This window comes from Bos javanicus, chromosome 3 (genome assembly GCF_032452875.1).
Source record: "Bos javanicus breed banteng chromosome 3, ARS-OSU_banteng_1.0, whole genome shotgun sequence".
NCBI lineage: Eukaryota > Metazoa > Chordata > Mammalia > Artiodactyla > Bovidae > Bos > Bos javanicus.
This window is the reverse complement of record NC_083870.1, coordinates 83,254,102-83,277,628: the sequence shown is the minus strand read 5'-3', so window position 1 is coordinate 83,277,628 and position 23,527 is coordinate 83,254,102. Positions and strand designations below refer to the sequence as shown.

The 23,527-nt window shown below is 34.7% G+C and overlaps 1 protein-coding gene across 8 annotated transcripts in view; it reads right to left on the bottom strand.

Annotated features, from left to right (window-relative positions):
• The window catches only part of DOCK7 (dedicator of cytokinesis 7), a 203,101-nt gene that overhangs the window by 60,687 nt on the left and 118,887 nt on the right, over positions 1-23,527 (bottom strand). For all 8 annotated transcript variants that reach the window (XM_061411749.1, XM_061411751.1, XM_061411750.1 and 5 more), the window contains 9 exons: positions 23,294-23,383; positions 22,276-22,371; positions 19,285-19,425; positions 19,077-19,190; positions 17,313-17,483; positions 15,003-15,142; positions 6,798-6,967; positions 5,382-5,536; positions 105-287 (listed from right to left, as the gene is read on the bottom strand). In XM_061411749.1, the coding sequence (XP_061267733.1) occupies positions 105-287; positions 5,382-5,536; positions 6,798-6,967; positions 15,003-15,142; positions 17,313-17,483; positions 19,077-19,190; positions 19,285-19,425; positions 22,276-22,371; positions 23,294-23,383 (1,260 nt within the window). The remainder of the gene's footprint in view (positions 1-104; positions 288-5,381; positions 5,537-6,797; positions 6,968-15,002; positions 15,143-17,312; positions 17,484-19,076; positions 19,191-19,284; positions 19,426-22,275; positions 22,372-23,293; positions 23,384-23,527) is intronic.

The following is a 23,527-nucleotide window of genomic DNA, read 5'->3' as shown; positions in this document are numbered from 1 at the left end:
CTAAAATTTAAACATCAGAAAAGAAGACACAGTAAGGAAATTTTCTTCTTTTCCACATTATGTTCCCTCTTGCTCTTCTTTGCAATGGCACAATGATCACTTACTTTGTACTCAAAGCAAGATACACAAAGATAAAGCAGATCTAATAGCCGGTTTAGCTGCAGGACTGAGAGATCTGTAAACCACTTTTGTAGAACTGTCTCATCTGCATTCTTGAGAACCCAAAGCAGACAGATCAAAAGACTCCGACTTGATTCTGCTGAAAAGGTAGTGTGTTGCCTGCCACTCTGAAAATAGAAGGCAGTAAAATGAGACAGAATGATCAAAGACCACTTCTTTTTTTTCAGTTGTCAGTTGTTTTCTTCTAAAAGCAATGTGAAAGTAATTACTTTAAAATCAAATATTTTGAAAGAGCCATTTGATTTAGGCAATATTTGTGTAACTCATACATAATCTTATACTTAAGGTTCTGAAACTTAACCTTTCCTAGCAACAGAAAATTATTTACAGGGCTTACAGAAGACTGTAAATAAAAGTTAACAGGAAACACGAAGGGAAAAACTAAAAGGTTCTATTATTAAAAAGTAGGTCCTATATTAAAAACTATGATATCTAAAGAAGACAATCAAAAGGGAGGGGTTATATGTATACCTATGGCTGATTCATGTTGAGGTTTGACAGAAAACAGCAAAATTCTATAAAGCAATTACCCTTCAGTAAAAAATAAGTAAATTTAAAAAGACGCCAGGCCTCCCTGTCCATCACCATCTCCCGGAGTTCACTCAAACTCACGTCCATCGAGTTGGTGATGCCATCCAGCCGTCTCATCCTCTGTCGTCCCCTTCCCCTCCTGCCCCCAATCCCTCCCAGCATCAGAGTCTTTTCCAATGAGTCAACTCTTCACATGAGGTGGCCAAAGTACTGGAGTTTCAGCTTCAGCATCAGTCCTTCCAAAGAACACCCAGGACTGATCTCCTTTAGGATGGACTGGTTGGATTTCCTTGCAGTCCAAGGGACTCTCAAGAGTCTTCTCCAACACCACACTTCAAAAGCATCAATTCTTCAGCGCTCAGCTTTCTTCACAGTCCAACTCTCACATCCATACATGACCACTGGAAAAACCATATCCTTGACTAAACAGACCTCTGTTGGCAAAGTTATGTCTCTGCTTTTCAATATGCTATCTAGGTTGGTCATAACTTTTCTTCCAAGGAGTAAGCATCTTTTAATTTCATGGCTGCAGTCACCATCTGCAGTGATTTTGGAGCCCAAAAAGATAAAGTCTGACACTGTTTCCACTGTTTCCCCATCTATTTCCCATGAAGTGATGGGACCAGATGCCATGATTTTACATAAATGTAAATAAATTTAAAAATTCTAGTGAAAGACAAAAATGAACAGACCAGACTTTAAAAATATAAGACAAAATACAACTACATGAATTAAATAATGAAAATGTTAGCTATAAATCGTAGTATGTAGTTAGAAGAATAATTAATGGAAAATATTTACAATTAAAATAAGTATCAAAGAAGGAAGGGTGAAAATTAGCAAGTAAATATTTAAGCATCTATCTAAAGAAGTTAGAAAAAAGAACATTAGTATAAACCAAAAGAAAGTAAAAGTAAATAATAAACATTCAAAAGTGAGGCTCAGCATTGACCCCAAATGTGTTCTTTATACAAACTAAAGGAATATACAAATTTCTATTGAGACTGACTTAAGACAAAAGATAGGAAAAGCCAGTCACAGAAATGAAAATGTTTACATCTACTATAAATGTTATAGACTTTTTAAAAATCATGGAAGATATTTGAAACAATTTTGTATGCCAAGAAATTTGAGTAAATTTCTACTAGAATAAAATTTACAAAAACCAGTGTAAAAAGAAATAGAAAACTTGAACAGTCCTACAATCATTAAATACATAGATTATTTTAACACTTTCAAAAAAGATTACTGCAGATACAGATGGCTTCACTCACAAGTTCTCCAATTATTCTAGGAAGAAATAATTTCAATTTTAAACAAGTATTTGCAGGGAACAGATAAAATGGGAAATCCCCTAGCTCATTTTCATCGGCTAAACTACCTGATTCCAAAATCTGAACAGAACATTATGATCTTACTAACACAGATACACAATCTTAAAATACAGCAAATCAAATCCATTAATACACAATCACAAAAAAATTAAGTTTAATTCAGGAATTTAAGGTAGGTTTAACACTAGAAAATCAATTGAAAGATTTAAAAATACAAGATAAAAAAGCAAAATAACATGACAGTCTCAATGGTGCAAAAAAGCATGATAAAACTCAACAACTATTCATAATCACAAAAGGTAAACTTAGCAAACTAAGAACAAGAAGGGGACTTCCATAATATAATAGAGGGTATTAAAAAAAAAAAAAAAAACGGAGTTTGTCGGGCGTTTGGCGGGAGCAACTGTTAGTGGGTGTCGCTGTCATGTCTGGTCGTGGCAAGCAAGGCGGCAAGGCCCGCGCAGAAGTAAAAATTAAAAAAAAAATAAGAAAACCAACCCCCAAAACCAAAACCTTTAGCACCTATATTTAAGAATAAAATATTGCAATCTTCCCCTTTTATGATGCCAACTATCACTACTTCTATTTAACACTGCACTCAAGATTCTAGCCCATAAACAAGCTATGAAAAAACACTGAAAGGAAGAAATGTACGGCCATTATTCACAGATGATATGATTGTATACATAGGAAAAAAAACTACACCTATGTTATTAATTTAGCAATTCTTCTGGAAATAAACATTATTGTTCAAAATCAATTCTATGTCCACACAAAAGCAATCAACAATTAGGGAGTTCTCTGATAGTTTAGTGGTTAGGATTTGGTGCTCTCACGGCCATGGCCCAGATTCAATTTCTGATCAGAGAACTGAGATCACACAAGCCATGCGGCATGGCCAAAAAAAAAAGATAATCAGAAACTAGAAAACAATTTATGAAAAAGATGACATTTATGAGACTATGAGAACATGATGTTATATATATACTTATATGTGTATTATATATTATCATACTGCATAACTTTATAATATTACTAAAATACTTTTAAAATATCAAGGACGTACAATATACCTACAAAAGATGTTCTGGGCCTCTTTGGTAAAAAGCTATAAAAGTTTATGTATATAAACACATCAAAGAAGGTCCAAATAGTGGGGAGATCTAACATATTCAAGGATTTGGGGATTTACTGGTGTAAAAATATTAATTTTTCCAAAAACTGATCCATAGATTCAATACAATCTTATGTTAAAATAAGACACTCTATTCACCAAATTCACAATTAAGTGTGTGGAAAAAGCAAGTTACAAAAAGAAAGAAACCTTTGAACCACTTATAATTGGCAATGGACTTAATCCTGACATGAACTACTATAAATTATAAACAAAGGCAGACAATCCAACAGAAAATGAGGAGTCAGTGTTCTATATTTTGTCCTGAATGATGGTTACAAAAGTATTACTTTAAAATCTTTTGTAAACATCTACATTTATGTTTCATGTACAGTATATTTCACATAAGTGAGGTTTTAAAAAACAAAAAGCAAGGCCAATAAAATTGAGAACAGTCGTCATTTTGAGGGGAGAAAGGGATTGAACTGAGGGCAAACTGGGAACTTTCAAGAAAACTGAAAAGTTCTACTTCTGAAGCTGAGTGGCAGGTATGCTGCTGTTTTTCCTATTATATTTTAACTGTACATGCACTTTATATACATATATACAACAGCAAATGCAAGTAAAAGAAAAAACTGATAAAATGGAATTCATCAAAATTAAAACTTTTGCCGATTCAAGTGACACTATCAAGAAAATGAAAAGATAATCCACAGAAGAAAATATCTGAAAATCACATATCTGATAAAGAATTTATGTCCAGAATATACAAAAACTCTTTCAATAACAACTCAACAAGAAGATGAATAACTCAATCTTAAAACATTAAAGGATTTGAATGGATGTTTCTCTATGTAAGATACATGAAAAGATGTGTATTATACACAAATGAAATGATAACTCTCAATATCAGTAGACATTAGGTAAACACAAAGTAAAACCACAATGAGACACCACATCATACATACTAAGGTGTGAAGAATATATAATAAAAAAGAGATAATAAAAAGTGTTGGTGAGGATTTAGAGAAATAGAAACTTTTATTAATTGCTGGTGAGAATTTAAAATGGAACAGCTACTCTGAAAGAGTTTAAAAGTTTTCTCAAAATATTAAAGATATTAATACACATGATTCAGCAAATCCATTCCGAGGTATCTACCTAAGAGAAATGAAAACATGTGTGGACATAAAGACACGGACACAAGTGTACCTAGCAGCATTGTTCCTAACAGCCAAAAACTGGAAATGAGTCACCTATTCATCAAATGATAAATGGATAAAAAAAGCTGGTCTATCAATATAAAGGAATATTATTTGGCAATTTAAAAAAAGTACTGATACATGCCACATCATGAATGAACCCCAAAACATTACTGCTTAGTGAAAAAAGCCAGCCATAAAGATCACAGTGCATAATTCCATCTAGATGAAATGTCCAAAACAGGCAAATCTCTGCAGGCAGAAAGAAAGTTAGTTGCTGCCTAGGACTATGGCTGTGCAGCAACAGAGAGCGAAGGCTAATGGGCCTCAGGGTTCTTTTTGGAATGATGGAAATGTTCTAAAATCAGATTGTGGTGATAGATGCCTAACTCTGTACAGATACTAAAAACCATGACATTATACACTTAAAATGGATGAATCTTTTGATATGTAAATTATCTCAATAAAACCTTTTTAGAAGTTGTCAAGGAGGCTAGCTTCCATAAATATGACTGCAGCTTTTTGAAAGAAAGTCATTTAAAACTTTTAGAAGTTGATCTTGCTCTACTAGCAATTTGTCTCCTCCCTGCCACCATGTTCTTCCCTCTTTAAGAGGGGAAAATACAGAGCAAAATGATTATCAATTTATTTAAATATGAAAAAGTATGAACCTTCACAGATTAAAAATAAATATTCTTAACAGCTAAAAAAATCTCTTAGGACTGATAAAGAATAAAATAGATTTTAAAAATGAAGAATAGAGGCTATAAATTGAAAATAAGGCAACTTTCAAAATTCTGAATGGTAAAATAGAGTTTTTATACCAAAAAGATTGAGGTAGTTAAGAGTTTTTCAAACTTAGTATAATATAGAAAATATTTTCAGAAAAAAAAAATATTTTCACAAAATAAAACTCAAAGTACTTTTGCATCAGTTAATATAATAATCTGTTATTGAAGAGTATATCCTTGTAAATATCTGTCTTTCCAGATAAAACTTCCGTAGGAGGGTTGTTTTTACCGTTGACGTGAGGAGGAAACTGCCGGGCCTTGTTAGTTGAGGAACTGATGTTCCTGCAATTGCCATGGCAACTGTCTGGCTTATCATGCTTCCACTCTCACTCTCATAATCATCAGTAGCTATACAGATTGGTCTTCCTCGTTGATTGTGAGTTTCTGGAAAAAATAACCCATAAATAAATAAACTTCTAAGTAACAGCTATTGGGCATGCAATTCCCTTTCTATTCTCCTTTACTCTTCAAAGGAAAACCTATTAACATATACTGTATATTATTATATTTTGCCTCTTTTAAATAATAGTTTAAATATTTTAAACACTAACTCATTCCTATAGTATTATTTAGAGTTTTGTAAGGAACATTCAGTTCAGTTCAGTCGCTCAGTCATATCTGACTCTTTGCAACCCCATGGACTGCAGCACTTGCTAGTAAAAGATATACAGTAACAATAATATAAATTTCTGCCTTCAGATAAGGAAACCCACTTTAATGATCAAATACTAGGAAAACTACTCAATTATAAGTCTATCAAAGGCAAGGAGTTGGTTATCTTTGTAGCAGTAGCATCTACTGATGTACATATTAGATACCAGTAAAATTTTTTTAATTGAACTGGAAGTACTTTATCAGGCTAACTGCTAGTTCGAATGCAACCTACACTATTTTCTTTAAAAGAAATGAAGGAATTTAAATAAATTCTAAAATTGGAAAGCAAGAATAAAATTTTGTGGGTTACAGTTTTTAAAAAGCAACATAACTTACACTTATTAACCAGCTATTAGCGATATCATTCTCACTATTCAGGTGAATATTAATTTCAATTTTATGTATATGAATAAAACTGAGACTGAGAGTGGTAGATATCTGACAAGTTTTCTCATATTTTTTTTCCAGATAAACAGTATACACTCACACACACACACAATTCTCTTTCCTAATAGGTAGACATGTGCGTGCATGCTCAGTCCTGTCCAACTCTTCCCAACACCATGGATTGTAACCTGCCAGGCCCTTCTGTCCATGGAATTTTCCAGGCAAGAATATTGGAGTGGGTTGCCATTTCCTCCTCCAAGGGATCCTTCCAAGCCAGGGACTGAACCCATGTCTCCTGGTCTCCTGAATTGGCAGGCAGATTCTTTACCACTGGGTCACCTGCGAAGCCCAACAGGTAGGTATAGAAATGCTGTAAAACCATTTTTTTTAATGCATCATAAGAAATACTTACAGAATCCTTGCAGTGAATTTTCTCACAAAGTCAAAAGTTTTTTTTCAAAATCTGTTAAGTATTTACAGTGTACCTACATCATTGTGAGTTTTCTTATATTTCTTTTCCTACAGTAAGATCATTTGCAGATTTTTCTAATACTTTTAAACATTGAGATTTGCCTTTAGAGTTTGTCTTCAATATACTAAGTACCTGTAAAATCATATAGCTGAGGAACAGTTTCCATGATAATACCAATCAGAGGTAGATACAACATAGCCACTCGAGCCTTTGTCTGAGGGTCAGAGTACCGTGGATCTGAGTCGTGACTGGATAATAAATTGTGTACCATATTGATGACTTTCTTATGCAATCCAAACAGTCTATTTAAAAAGAAGATGAAGAAGGAGTTGCAGTAAGGTCACAGAGATTAGTTAACATCTTTAGAGCAAATAGTAAGTCACGGTACTGAATCAATTTGTTCAACTTCTTAACTTTGCCACATATTTGCATGTATTCCTATAAAACATTTTTCATTTTAAAGTTAACAAATGTTCAAAAAATAAATAAAATAAAACCAGTGAATGTCTCACTGTATTAAAATAAGAAAGGAGGGAAAAGGAAATACTATATAAATTCACTTAGAAGTAAATCTGAATATATTTTCATTAATTCCTTAGAAATTAATGCACTTAATATTAATAACTTTAGATCAGTTACAGTTATATTTTAAAGCAAAAGAGTTTTAAGTAGCTGTAAATTTTATTTCATCAAGTGAAATCTTTTCACATTTATCTAAAATGAACTTTTATTTCCTTTTGCAAAGAGGAAAAATCCTCTACCTATGGATTATGTAGTCCACAACAAGGGTTGTCTTTCATATCTCTGTTTAAACTGACCCTTCACGCTCATTTGGGCCCTTACTACTTTCTACACATCTAAGCCCAAGTTTCAACTGGGCTACTACAATAGCAAGGATCACTCTCCACACTCTTTTGGCTTCTCTTCTTAGACTGAAGCTGCTTGATGATGCAAACCAATCTAATGATGCAGACATTCTAAAATGTCTCCAACTTCAACTGCCCTTAATGCTGTACCTGTCAGGTGCTTCAGATCTCATTCTTTCTCCTTAAGCCTCTCACCATCAACCTCAACAGAAGACCTTACCTCTAACTTTCTTCTTCAAGGAAAGAAAAGCCATTCTAAATATGCTCTGGCCAGATTTGTCAATGCATCTCCATCTTTACAGCTATCAAATCAACTTTCCTTTTATCTCAGAGAAAGTTGTACCTTCTTTCAGAAAGTAGTTCCCCTTATGCTCAGTGAATCTCCCCTTTCTTCAATAGCTTCAATGAACCCCTTCACTAAGTTCTTCCCTTGTAAATACACCTTCACTTGAAACTAGTTTACTCTGGCTTGTATATAGTATTCCTCTTATATGATTTATCTAGTAATAAATTTCCTGAATGTACAGTCTGTATCAAGCATTTTCTTCTATTTACTTCCTAATATCTACTCTCTTTCTCTCAAACTACAAGTTTTTTGAATGCTTACAACGTGGAAATGTAACAGTTTCATCATTTAATAGCTAAATTTTCAAAGATATTGAACCTCTGTTTCCCTATGTATAAATAACCTACCTCATAAAGTGGCCGTGAGAATTAAGTTACATCATTTATGTAACATGCTTACCACAATGCTTTGCACACTGCATCCTTCAGTAAATATTAGCTTTTCTCCTTAAAATCACATAGCAGATTTAAAACCAGGTATTCTTTCTCTGGGGCTTTTGATCTTATCTACCATTTTACATAGCTATATATGAAATCTAGCTGGAGATCTTCTTCCTCCCAGATTTTTATTCAGAAAGTATATTTTTAAATACTGTTGAGAACTCCATCTAATGGACATATCTCAGATTTCATTTTCTAGCTCTCTACTTGACACTTTGTCACTTTTTATATTTTCTTCTCCGTATTTTCTCTAAATAGCTCCCACCACTCTTCATATTCTCTATCATTCTTCCCAAGTTCCAGATTCTGGTCATTTGCCTTTTATGTTCTCTTTTTCATCTTGTATCACCAGTGATGATTCCCAAACCTGGGTATATTAATATTTAGCATCTCTCAGCAGCTACAGGCCCCAGACTTCAACGTATCTAAACTCTATCCACTCATCTTCATTAAGCCTTTTCATATGTCTACAATACTTAGACACACACAGCCTTTACACACACACACACAAACACATGAACACAAACACACGAATGCTCTGGACACATGCACGCCCAAGACCTGTCAGATCTTATGCTGGATGCTGGAGATAAGACATCCTATCTTATCCTATCCTTGTCCCTATTCTTAAAGAGCTTGCTTTAGCAACAGAGAAACACAGACACAAAAATAATAATTCAGTGTTACAAATGCTTATAACAAAGGTGCTAATCTTCTTCAGAACTAGGTTCTGTACTACAAAATTTGCATTTAACCATAGTATATTGTTTCAAAGTTGTAACTTTCTAACTACAATGAAAATTTCTAGAGAGCAAATCTTTGGTCAATATTAGAACATATTACTGCTACTCAAGGAATTATTTATGATTACTTAGCAAGCAAAAGGAGTAAAAACATTCCTCTTAAGGGTCTATCTCAGACAATGTATGCTGTTTTTATCTATGCAAATGTGAAAAAAATGTAAAATATAGAGATGAGATGTGAGTCTCAAATAGTCAATCATTCATTCACTGAATTAACATATACTTACCAAGTGTCCACTCTGTACCAGACACAATTCTAAGGCAGTGGGAATACAGCAGTGAACAAGAAAGAAAAGTGCTGCTCTCATGAGCTCATATTCTAATGGGAGGAGACAGATAATGAACAAACGAGCAAATTTCAGGGAAATGCTTTGTAGAAAATAAAACAGGCTTATATGGTTAAGAATAATTGTGGCAAGGGTAACACAGCTATAATTCAGACTGGGTGGCCCAATGATGTCTCATTGAGAAGACACTGTTTGACTGGAGACCTGAAGAATCACAAGGAAGAAATGCCTCTGTGTGGAAATCTCAGGGCAATTTCAGCATTGCTTCAGGCAGAGGAAAATCTAAGTGCAAAGACCCTAAGGTGGGACTGGGTAGGCCCATAAGGGAAACAGAAACAAGTCTAGGATGGCTAGACTTTAGTATATGCGGAAGAAGGGAAGTGACCGTGTAGACAAGAGTTACATATACAGGGTTTTGAGGTTCATTACTAAGTCTGGATTTTATTTTAAATGTTATTTTAAAAGTATACATTTTTAACTATTTTTAAAGTAAGAAGTGTGTGCTTTTAAATATATTGAAGAGTTTTAACCAGGGAAGTAATATAACTTAATTTTCATTTCTAAAAGACCACTTAGGTTGCTGTGTAGAAAAGGGATTTTAGGGAGGGAAGAGCAGAAGCATTATTAGGGGAGTAGCTGTAAAGAAGAAGGGAAGTAGCTGGACTTGGAATATATTTTAGAGGTGGTCCTAAAGCACTTGCTAATGGACTGGGTATAGGAAAGAGTGAGAAGACAAGAGAACAAACAGCAGTAACAGCTTATAATCCTGTGTATTACCATTTAAAGCTATTCCAGTTACCTTTTAAAACTCAATAAACAAAGAAAAAGTGGTGGTGAACACGATTATCATTGCTTTCAGACTTTACAGGGTCAGAAAGTATCTAAAGAGCCACCTTGAAGACCAGCTTGAAGAGGCAAAAGGGAAGTAAAGAAATCAAGAGGCAGGGGACATATGTATATCTATGGTTCATTCACGCTGATGTATGGCAGAAACCAACACAATGTTTTAAAGCAATTACCCTCCAATTGAAAATAAAATTTTAAAAAAAGAACTCTGAATACAGCATACAATTTTTTTTTTTTAAAGAAGTCTTTCATGAGCCCTACACTGTTCCACAGAAATGTATCTATTTTAACAGAACTGATCCTTGACTTTGAGAAGGAAACCTCATCACAAAAATGGTTGACTGTTAGAATTCTCTATTCTTTATCAGACACCACTGAATACCTACACAACATCTCAGAGCAGACATAGAGAATAGACTTATGGACATGGGGAGAGAGGAGGAGAGGGTGAGATGTATGGAGAGAGTAACATGGAAACTTACATTACCATATGCAAAAGAGAGCCAACAGGAATTTGCTATATGGCTCAGGAAACTCAAACAGGGGCTCTGTATCAAACTAGAGGGGTGCAATGGGGAGGGAGATGGGAGGGAGGTTCAAAGGGGATATATGTATACCTATGGCTGATTCATGTTGAGGTTTGATAGAAAACAACAAAATTCTGTAAAGCAATTATCCTTCAATTAAAAAATAAATAAAATTTTAAAAAAGGTTGACTGTCAGAATTCTCTATTCTTTATCAGACACCACTGAACACCTACCAACATCTCCTTCACCTGTCTTCCTCCCTAACAGAATGCAAAAATGTTCAGGTATACTTTCATGTCCCTGAGACTCAGAAGAAGCTGACTCTATTCCCCTAGTTCCTGAAGTCAATCCAATCAGACTAGCCCTGCCACTTACAGTAGCCAGTCAACAAGCTGTTTCATTACTAAGATGAGAAGAGATTAATGTTAATCAACTGTTTCCTTAATTGAGAAGGTCTACCAAAAAAAAATCACATGAACTAAACACTTTTTAGTGCCAGCTGATTATTATTTAGGCATGAGCTCCTTATCTTCTGCTTTGTAACAAACCACCCATGAACTAAAACCTGTCTAAGCACCACATGTGAGTTAAAGTGATCTAACTCACCTGGAAACCTGGCATTGCTCTGGTGTCTAATAGTGCAGGACAGGCAAGTGAGCCAGACCAGTCCAAAGAAAGATGTGCATTGCCTGCTTGGGAAAAGGGTTTTTTTCCCCTCTCTGCTCTCCTGGACACGAACAAGTAAGAATTTAATCCGAATTGGCAGAGCAACTATCTTACAGTCATGAAAGGCACACTAGCCTCAGGAAAAAGCTGAGGCTCCTAGCAGAAATAAGATATAAAAGAAACAGAACCCTGATAACATCACTGAGCTGCTGGTTATACTGTGCTAAAACCTTGCCTCTTTCTTCCAAATATGAAATGATAACTATCCTTCTTTTAATAAAACAGGCAAGAAGAAAAGTTTTCTATTTCTGGTAACCAAAATTATTCTGATACATCAAGTAAAAATACTGGAAATATAAATTCAAATGATTGAGATTTAAGTTACTTAGGACAGGCAGTATGTTTAGAAGTTGCTTTCAGAGGGATTTTTTTTCAAACAATGGATCCTTTTTCCCCCAAAATGACATTATATTCATTTAACAATGGCAAAATAAAAAACTGGTGGCAAGCAGGGGTGCGAGACCCAGAGTCTCACCCACTAAGCCTGCCCTCCCCTACTCCAATGTCTGCACCACAACCCCATCCTACATGGAAACACACTAAGAACCTTTTCAGAACCCTACAGTTCTGCAAAGTACAGCGTGAAAACCTGCTTCTTAATATATCCCTAACATGAGAAGATGCTGTTATGAAAAAACTCATGACTTTCATTTGCATAAGATTTACCCTTTCACAATTTATTAAGCATTAACTATGTACCTATTGCTAAGAACGTCACAAACCTCATTTCATTTGCTCAATAAGTACATCAGAGGATTCTTATAAAACCTGCTCAAAATATCTCCTTTTGTTCTCTGGACCTCTTACTTCAGGTTAAACTGCATTACAAACTCCTTAATGATCCTACTATGAGGAAAGTTGAAAAAAAAGAGCAATTATTACCCAAATGAGTTATGGTCATAAAAACTTTTGAAAACAGCTGTACACTAATAATGAGAAAACAGAAAGAGAAATTAAGGAAACAATTCCATTCACCATTGCAATGAAAAGAATAAAATACTTAGGAATGTATCTACCTAAAGAAACTAAAGACCTATATATAGAAAACTATAAAACACTGGTGAAAGAAATCAAAGACGACACTAATAGATGAAGAAATATACCATGTTCATGGATCAGAAGAATCAATATAGTGAAAATGAGTATACTACCCAAAGCAATCTATAGATTCAATGCAATCCCTATCAAGCTACCAACGGTATTTTTCACAGAGCTAGAACAAATAATTTCACAATTTGTATCGAAATACAAAAAACTCGAATAGCCAAAGCGATCTTGAGAAAGAAAGATGGAACTGGAGGAATCAACCTGCCTGACTTCAGAATCTACTACTAAGCCACAGTCATCAAGACAGTATGGTACTGGCACAAAGACAGAAATATAGATCAATGGAACAAAATAGAAAGCCCAGAGATAAATCCACGTACCTATGGACACTTTATCTTTGACAAAGGAGGCAAGAATATACAATGGATTAAAGACAATCTCTTTAACAAGTGGTGCTGGGAAAACTGGTCAACCACTTGTAAAAGAATGAAACTAGAACACTTTCTGACACCATACACAAAAATAAACTCAAAATGGATTAAAAATCTAAATGTAAGACCAGAAACTATAAAACTCCTAGAGGAGAACATAGGCAAAACAGTCTCTGACATACATCACAGCAGGATCCTCTATGACCCACCTCCCAGAATATTGGAAATAAAAGCAAAAATAAACAAATGGGACTTAATTAAAATTAAATGCTTCTGCACAACAAAGGAAACTATAAGCAAGGTGAAAAGACAGCCTTCAGAATGGAAGAAAATAATAGCAAATGAACAATAGCAAATGACAAACAACTAATCTCAAAAATATACAAGCAACTCCTACAGCTCAATTCCAGAAAAATAAATGACCCAACCAAAAAATGGGCCAAAGAACTAAATAGACATTTCTCCAAAGAAGACACACAGATGGCTAACAAACACATGAAAAGATGCTCAACATCACTCATTATCAGAGAAATGCAAATCAAAACCACAATGAGGTACCATTTCACGCCAGTCAGAATAGCTGCGATCCAAAAGTCTACAAGCAATAAATGCTGGAGAGGGTGTGGGGAAAAGGGAACCCTCCTACACTGTTGGTGGGAATGCAAACTAGTACAACCACTATGGAGAACAGTGTGGAGATTCCTTAAAAAACTGGAAATAGAACTGCCTTATGACCCAGCAATCCCACTGCTGGGCATACACACTGAGGAAACCAGAAGGGAAAGAGACACGTGTACCCCAGTGTTCATCGCAGCACTGTTTATAATAGCCAGGACATGGAAGCAACCTAGATGTCCATCAGCAGATGAATGGATAAGAAAGCTGTGGTACATATACACAATGGAGTATTACTCAGCCATTAAAAAGAATACATTTGAATCAGTTCTAATGAGGTGGATGAAACTGGAGCCTATTATACAGAGTGAAGTAAACGAGAAAGAAAAACACCAATACAGTATAATAACGCATATATATGGAATTTAGAAAGATGGTAACGATAACCCTGCATGCAAGACAGCAAAAGAGACACAGATGTATAGAACAGTTTTTTGGACTCTGTGGGAGAGGGTGAGGGTAGGATGATTTGGGAGAATAGCATTGAAACATGTATAATATCATATAAGAAATGAATCGCCAGTCCAGGTTCAATGCAGAATACAGGATGCTTGGGGCTGGTGCACTGGGATGACCCAGAGAGATGCTATGGGGAGGGCAGTGGGAGGGGCGTTCAGGATGGGGAACACGTGTATGCCAAAACCAATACAATATTGTAAAGTAATTAGCCTCCAATTAAAATAAATAAATTTAAATTAAAAAAAAAGAAATTCAGAAAAAAAAAAAAAGAAAACAGCTATTAAGATAGAAATACCCTACAAGGATCTTAGATCACAATACATTTATAGAAAAGCTGTTTCTGCAAATTCAAATCATCAGACAATGAACTCTTCTTACTATATCAATTTTCAATAATTCTTTAAAAGTGTGGAAGTTTTTAAAACAAGTTTACTTGTTTATAGAGCAAATTTTGAAGTACATGCTATATATTATTAATATGATAGCAAATGACAAATTTTACTCCCAAAGAATCAAACAGATTAGTCTATTTTCCTTAACTGAATTGTGCTTATTGCATATCAACAAATCTGAAAGTCCATCTACTAACATGCACAAATATTTCAGGTACTACTAAGAAGGAGAAAAATACTACCAACTAAACCATGATAGAATATGATACATGCTAACTTCAAGACAAACATCAAATTCAGAGATGACAAAAATGTCTTTCTTAAAACTGATGAAATACAGAAAAAACATGAGTATGGAACTTAGTGAACAGAGAAGTAGAAGAAGAATGGTAAAGAATATTCTTTTGAGTCCCAGAAAGTTAAGTGGGATACTTCTGTTCCACTGCCCAAAATCAAACTGATACTGTACACAGCAAAACTGGTCTACTCACCCTTCAGCATCAGGGTCCAAAATGACAGCCAGCTCTGTTAACACAAGTCCTGCCAAATAATGCTGTTGGCGGAAAGGCACAGACAATTCAAACATATTTGCAATCTTCTGGTCTTGGACATTGGTGGAAAATCCAGAACTCTGTTTGGGAGTGAGGTAGAACAAAACTATAATAGCTATGCAACAAAACATTCTATAGACAGAGCATTACAACAAACAAGATGTGAGCATCAAAGAGAGTGAGAGTGAGACAAACATTTTAAGTTAATTTTTACATTACTATTATTAACACTGGAGAAAGCACCTGCTCTTACTTTTGGTATAGGAAACTATGATGAAATAACATTTTAAATTACTTTCAATTTCCTTTTTTTCATATTAAATTTTTTCATCTGATTTTTCCTTTATACTTTTAGCCACTAACTATTTCACTATCATATTCTGAATGGAAAAAAGAACTAAATCTATATGATGCATTATGTACTCACTGTTGAGTACAAGAGAAATATTCATAGTCAAATGCTATTGGTTTCCAGAGAAATTTCAAATACTAATGAAGCTGTTTTTTTTCAGGGAAAATACTCTCTCTAGAAAATTACTATTATTTTTTGGTTCATTCAGAGTTTTTACAAGTTTTCTAATACTGAAAAATAGCATCCCCCAAGATACAGTTCAAGGCAAGAATGTCCTCAACCTTATCACCCTTTAATCCATATTCAAGACCAACAATGTGAGGTTTCTTACAACAGACTTCAGATTTCTCTATGGAGAAATCACCTTCTTAGTAAGTATATAAAACTATTCAGGTCCCTACCTCCCAAAGAGTGATGTCTCTGTCATCTACTAGAATCTGAAAATTATGCAGCTAGATGAGAAAGTAGGGGATGACGGGACATTGGAAGAAATTCTATTAATTTCTTGGCTGGAGAAAATGTTCAGCAGGAGTCAAGTATAAACAAATGTGTTTCATTAAAGGTTTAAGGAACTTTACCTATGATTAATTTGTCCTTGATTGTATAGCCACATCTTTGACAGAGGATGGGGGAAGAGAACAAAAGACTAGCCTCATTAGTTATTAGAAGAAACGCATCTTAGCCAGGTAAAAATATGTGGAAATAGGCTGATCCTTAAGAATTTTTGCAAAGGTAAAAAATGAGAAGTTGTGGGTGATCTCTGTGTTTTTCAATCTTTCTAAGTAAAGTTCAAAATTTTCTTTATCAAACATCTGAGATTGATCTAGTGTAGTAAATTACTTTCAGGAATTAAAAGTCTCAAAAGCAAACTTAAAAAGAGTTCAGATCACCTTTGACTTTAGACATTAAGAATATAAGGAAGGGACTTCCCTGGTGGTCCAGTGGCTAAGACTCTGTGTTCCCAATGCAGGAGGCCTGGATTCAATCCCTGGTCAGGGAACTGGATCTCACATGTCACAAGTAAGAGTTCATATGCCGCGACTAAGACCCAGCACAGCCAAATTTTTTCAAAAAAACAATAGCTTAAGGAAGTAGTTTGTTTGTCTTAGGAATTATATAGCAAAACATTTCCCTAGGAGGGAACATCTAGACTCCTCTGATACTAAAACCACAAAATCCCTTCATTTCAATCTATATGACAGGACACATAATAATTGCTATGATAATCTTTTGTCATCTTTAGAGCAATTATTAGGCACCCTGTGAAAACCCATGAACAACACCTAGTTTCCTTTGGGTTCTCTGGATACAAGAGAGGCAGGAAGGGCTTTGCCAGGACTGCATTGCTGTTTTACTTCTTTCTCTGCTAAGTATACTTCATTCCCTTTCCTTCCATAGGTACTGACAGCTAATAAACATCTTGCCCCCCCCAAACTCAGTCTGTGTCTGCATCAAGAAAACCCAACTTGTGAAAACATCAAGTGAGTTTATTATGTAGGTGAATTCACTGCCTTGTGTGCAAATCAGTCAGAGGGGTACAACAAAATGGTTAGAACTTAGACCTAGAATAAAGCCAACATGTGCCATGGATCAAAGCCTAGCTCTGCCAGTTTTTACCAAGTGACCCTGGGTAAGTTACTGATCTTTCCGTGTTTCAGTTCACCTGTAAAAAAATAATAATAGTAGTAATAGAATGTACCTCTTAGGGTTGCAATGAAGAGTAGTAAATGATTAATATTTATAAAGCACTTAATCATTTACTACTTACAAAGCCCTGAGTATGGAGCCTATCACACAGTTATTATTCACTAGTGTTACTTTTCACTTTTCCCAGCATTTAAAATACTTTTTCCACAAATGCAGGCTTAAAAAAATTTTTTTTCATACATTTTGCATACCTGAGACGTTGCAGAAGAAACAGAAGGTGATGGTGATGCAGGTGGAGTGAGCAGGCTGCAGGGTAAGTTTAAGGTAACATAGTGCTCATGGCTGCAGATGATTCGCAAAAAATCAAGCCTCAAGGACACCAGGACACTTGGACTTGGTAATGAATAAAGCTTTGAAGATACCTTGTAAGCATTGCAGAAATTAAAAAAAAAATACCAATTGAACATATCATTTCTCTAATACCAACACCAGAATGATGAATTAAAGAATTAGAAAATAGTACTCAATGGACAGCTTTGGGTTTTGTGGTTTAAGTAACATTGTCAGCTTTTTCCAGAGTTACTGCTAAAATAAAAAACTGAGAACTACAAGATTTACTGTATAAATCCACTGACAAGGTGCATTCTTAAAGCCACATTCTTATATTTCCAATACAGCATTAATATTTCCACCTCTCAAGGATATTCTTTCTGAAGAAAAATTATACTATCAAAGTAACTTTATAAAAAATTATCCATTCTTTTTTCAGCACTTTGTGCTAAGCTATATTTATAACTATCTGTTTTCCCAACTACACCATTACTTATTTGAGACAGTTATAAACTGACTTATTTTAAGAGTTTTAGCATCCCTAGAGTCCAGCTTAATGTGTGGCAAATGTAGGAGCTTAATAAAGAATAAAGACAGGACAGGTTTTGAGAGCAATAATACATGAAATTTCAAGGGAAACATTACGAATAATACATTGTGTGGCAAATACTTGCCAACAGATCAGTGCCCATGCAGTTTCAACTTCTCTATTAAAAAACAGAACAGGGATTTCCCTGGTGGTCCAGAGGTTAAGACTCCAAGCTCCCAATATACAGGGCACGGATTCAATCCCCAGTCAGGAAAGATCCCACATGATGCATGGCTCAGCCAAAAAAGAAAGATACACACAATAATGGCATCCAATTGAACAGATTTTCAAAATTCTAAGTAGACTGCCAAATAGCATTTTAAACCAGTAGTTTCCCTAAATTAATCTGTGGACCAGCAGGGAAGTACTTTACAAGCACTGTTTCCCACACTCCCCACCCTACCACCAGATTCAAACTCCTCAATAATGCTGGGATGGGACACAAGAGACCTGTATATTTTTAAAGCTGCCTTAAAAGGCAATTCTAGGATGATTATATAACTTACTACCCAAATGGTCTACCAGGACAAATAACTAACGTCTTCTAAAAGCCAGGTTTCATTAATCAGCTGAAAATTTTAACACAAAACCAGCTGTTCGTAGACAAGTTCCAGGATACTTTTAGTTTAGAAAAGGCAAGATGGTGATATTTTAGACTTGGGTAAACATCTGCCCACGATTCTAAACTCTACAATGTCTAGGGCTTCATCATGAGGAATACACAGCAAAATGCAACTGCTTTAAAAATCACTTAAGCTAGAAAAGGTTGGGTTAGCTGTTCATTCAGTAAAAATGCTACTCTGGCATGGCAACCTGGGGCTGTTTTACATATAGACTACTGACTTGATGGTATACTTCTAAATGGGAATTAAAGAGTCATGAGTGGGCCAGGAAAACTCAAGGAAAAGATGGCTCTACTGATAGCAGCTTGCCATAGTTCTATGAACTGATAAATGTGATTTATTTTTGCCTTACTAATAAATATAACACTTTTAAAAAATATCACTATATAAATGTGTTCATGAAAGTTTCTTAGCTCTAGCCCTTAAAGAGCAAACACAGAATTTAAATTATTTCATTACTAATTATACTTTACCTGTTTATAGCAGGTCTTTATAAGGCTAAAGACAAATCCTCTGTCCATAACAGACAACAGATCATTGAGAAAAAATGCAAGGCTTGTGTTGAGTCTCTCAACCATTTCTGTGTCCTGGGAAACAAAATTAAAAAAGAAAAACAAAAGTATGGTAGTTTAATGTGTGCCTGAAAGACTGATTTAGTTTTTAAAAGTAAGTTATCATTACCTTCTGAAACCGTGAAACTATATCACTAGCAATTGTGCTAACAAGAGCAGCAATGTCATCCATGAAACGTTCTGGAAAACGAGTCTTCCTTGGCGCATCAAGTTTATCATTAAAGTATAAATGATGCACCATGCTCTTTACCTGAAAAAAGAAATAAGCCATTAGTTCAATTTCCTTTTTTAAAAAATTGAAATATAATTGTTTTACAATGTTGTGTTAGTCTGCTGTACAAGGAAGTTGATCAGCTATACGTATACATATATCCCCTCTGTCTTGGACCTCCCCTCACCTCACTCCATCCCACCGATCTAGGTCATCACAGAGCACCAAGCTGAGCTCCCTGTGCCATACAGCAGTTCTTATGGGTGTAACTAGCAGTTACAGAACCCTAAACTTTCGGGTCATTTCTGTCAATATACCACATGATTTAATAGAAGGCTAAAATACTCTTAACTCCTCAAAGATTATGAAAAAGTTCCCTACAATATTTTGTATGTTGTAAAGAAGTATCAAACAACATACAACTCAATCTCTGTAACACCTTCATAAAACTATTCTGGCTATCAATGGGAAAAAAATTCTGGGTATGTCAACAGAAAAAAATTTTCATCCTTTGAAATTACTTTAAGTCAAATCTTTCTAAGACTCAGCAACTGTGCCATTCCATGTCCCCTGCAACTGGTAGCTTTGAGTGATCAGAAATCTTGACTGCATGTAGTATCTTTAGCACTTAGCATCCCGTGGCATGATGAATACATATTAAGATTAAAATGTTAGATAAAAATCAAAGTAATTTCAATTTACAAAACACTTTTAGACATAAATTCTTATCACAGTGTGTACAGTAAAGAATTTTAAATTCAGGGAAATTAATGACAAGATTTTACAGTTGGTAAATAGTAGAAACAAGTCAAACTGTACCATTTTGACTATTTTGTGTTTTAAGAAATCCGAACATACATATAAGGCTATTGATCTTATATTAAAAGCACGTGAATTACAATTTGATGTTTAGTCTCAGGGGGAAAAAATGTGTTACCTATCACTAACATATGGTCCCTGATTTATTTTTTTGCTGAAAAGCAAATCTCAAGAAGAAATGTCTTTTTAAGGAAAAAAAAACTTTTTCTGAAGTATAGTTGATTTATAATGTTGTGTTAGTTTCTCGTTACAGCCAAATGATTTAGTTTTGTATACATTCTTTTTCATATTTTTTTCCATTATGGTTTACTTCAGGATACTGAATATAGCTCCCTGTGCTATACAGTGGGACTGTGTTACTCATCTACTTTATATATATATATATATATATATATATATATATATATATATATCTGCTAATCAGAAACTCCTAATTTATCCCTCTCCCATCCCCTTTCCTTTTTGGTAACTCTAAGTTTCTTTTCTACCTCTGAGTCTGTTTCAGTTTTGTAAATAAGTTGATTTGTAGCATATTTTAGATTCCACAAATAAGTGATATCATATGATATTTAACTTTCTGACTTACTTTATTTAGTATGGTAATCTCTAGGTGCATCCATATTGCTGCAAATGGCATTATTTAATTCTTTTATTTAGTTCTTTTTTATACTTATACTAGAATACAATAGTATTCTATTGTGTATCTATTGGAGAAGGAAATGGCAACCCACTCCAGTACTCTTGCCTAGAAAATTCTCTTTTTTATCCATTCATCTGTCGACGGACACTTTAGTTGCTTCCATGTCTTGGCTACTATAAATAGCGCTGCTATGAACATTTGGGTGCATGTATCTTTTCAAATAAGAGTTTTCTCCAGATAACATGTGCAGGAGTGAGGTTGCTAGATCACAGGGCAACTCTAGTTTTGGTTTTTTAAGGAAACTTCATACTGTTTTTCATAGTAGCCACACCAAATTACATTCCCACCCACAGTGTAGGAGGGTTTCCTTTTCTCCACACTCTCTCCAGCATTTATCACTTGTAGACTTTTTAATAATGGCCATTCTGACTGGTGTGAAATAATACCTCATTTAGTTTTAATTCAATACTGAGAATGACTGTGAGTGGCATACTCTAGAACCTCCATTGTTTCTTTTCTATCTTTTTTTGTTGTTTTGCTCTTGTTTCTTATTATTTTACATAATTTTTGAAAGAAAATTATGTAAAAAGAACAAGTGAAACTTTTTCACCTTTCTATAGATAGAGAGGAAGGGCCTGAGTGCTAGAATACCTGAGTCTGAATCAGAGGTCTGCTGTCTACAAGCTATGTACACTTAAACAAGATCTTAATCTCTCTGTGCCTCGATAATCCCTAGGCCATAGGTCTGACCACATGGTGTGTGTATGTACATTGCTTTTATGTATATATGTGTTTATGTTGTGTGTATAAATATTTACAAAAATATTAATTCATTTATTTGTTTTTAATATCATTTACTGAATTAAGAAAAAATTATTGTTGTTTTTTATTGTCTGTAACCACCGTTTCCCTTTTAAGAGCTTTCACCATTTTAAGAGCTTTCTAGCCATAAAAGTAGTAGGTATCTATAAAGCTCTTTTTATCTGGTATTGCCATTATACACTAGTATGTTTGGACTAAGACTGAATGTATCACAGGTTTAAGATAGCTGCTGCTGCTGCTGCTAAGTCGCTTCAGTCGTGGTCGACTCTGTGTGACCCCATAGACAGCAGCCCAACAGGCTCCCCCGTCCCTGGGATTCTCCAGGCAAGAACACTGGAGTGGGTTGCCATTTCCTTCTCCAAAAAAGATAGCTAGCTTCTCCGACTATTCCTAAAAACAGACTTAAAATTAACTTTATAACTCCATCTAAATAGTGCTGATTATCCACAGTGTTATTTAGAGATATAGCAAACATAATTTTTCTTTGGAGGCACATGTAAAACCGTAACATGGACAACAGAGAAAGATTTCTAGGGCAGTAATAATGAGCCAACACAAAATTATTCAATAAGGAAAACAGTATTACAAAATGTGTTTAGTTTGCTCACCATTAACTCAAAAAAGAACCAGGCTTGTTGCAAAGCTGATTCCCGAACGCTGCCACTGCAAACAACCCACTGCAAAGCCAGCTCCTCATGAAAAAGCTATCCAGAAGTAAATCCAAAGTTATTATCAATGCCAGGTCTGCTGATAACACAAATCAAATAATAATGCAAATACAAATGAAGATATAATGAGGATAAGCAAAATAAGGCATGTGAACCATTCAACGATGCAGTGAGGACACCCATTAACGAAACGGCTATTTATACATGTAAGACAGTGGCATGTTGAACAGCTGAAAAAATTACATGTTATCTTGCAGTAAAATGTAATTTTAAAAGGACAGGTGGGAAAGAGCCTCCTAAATTGTACCTGCAAACAGAAACTAGACCGAAAGCTCACAGCTACAATAAAATCTGGCTTTTGTCTTACATATATATTTCAACATATGCAAATACATTCATGAACTTTGCTGGTACAATTTAGGAAATACCTTTAAAAATTTAAACTTTGATATCAGCCATCAATTTTCAAGGTCTCAGGTATTTAAAGTCATTTTATTAAAACAGCAGAAATTTCCTGCCTTATAATGGATATGCATACAAAGCATTTGCAAAATAGTGTATATTATGAAAAAGGACTAACAAAACTGTGCATAAGGGAAGCAAATCAACATATCTTACTAAGAGTGATAATTTTTCTAACTCATCTTCCTTTCCCTGGAGATTTAAAACACAAAACAGAAGCAAGTTACAGAAATAGAATTAAGAGTTGATACAATTTTTTGGTACTAAAATTTGATGATCAAATTTAAGTCACTAAACTAAAAATATTCATCCACAAAGATATAAGCATTATAATAATGTAAAAGGGCCTGCAATGGAAAGGCATGCCCAAAAAGGCATCAGACAAGCAATGCTTGCTCAAATGTATCTTTAAAAGCAATCCAATTATTTTAACATCTTGTTCTGGTTATGTTGGAATTATTTTCCCCCTATATGAATTGTCTTCATATGAATCTACCTTTTTAGTTGGTAAGCGTCCCGTTAATGTTTGTAAGAAACTTGACGTCTCTGTGTGCGAAGACATACGATTACAACTTCGATCCATAGCCTATGGAGTGAAGATGAATGAATGACGAGATAACATTAAAGTCTGCTGTGAATGACTTTGCTCCTCAAGGATTACCTATAATTTTTTAAATAGAGCTTTACTGTGGTTTCAACAACCATCTATTTTATTGCTCATCCCATTTTC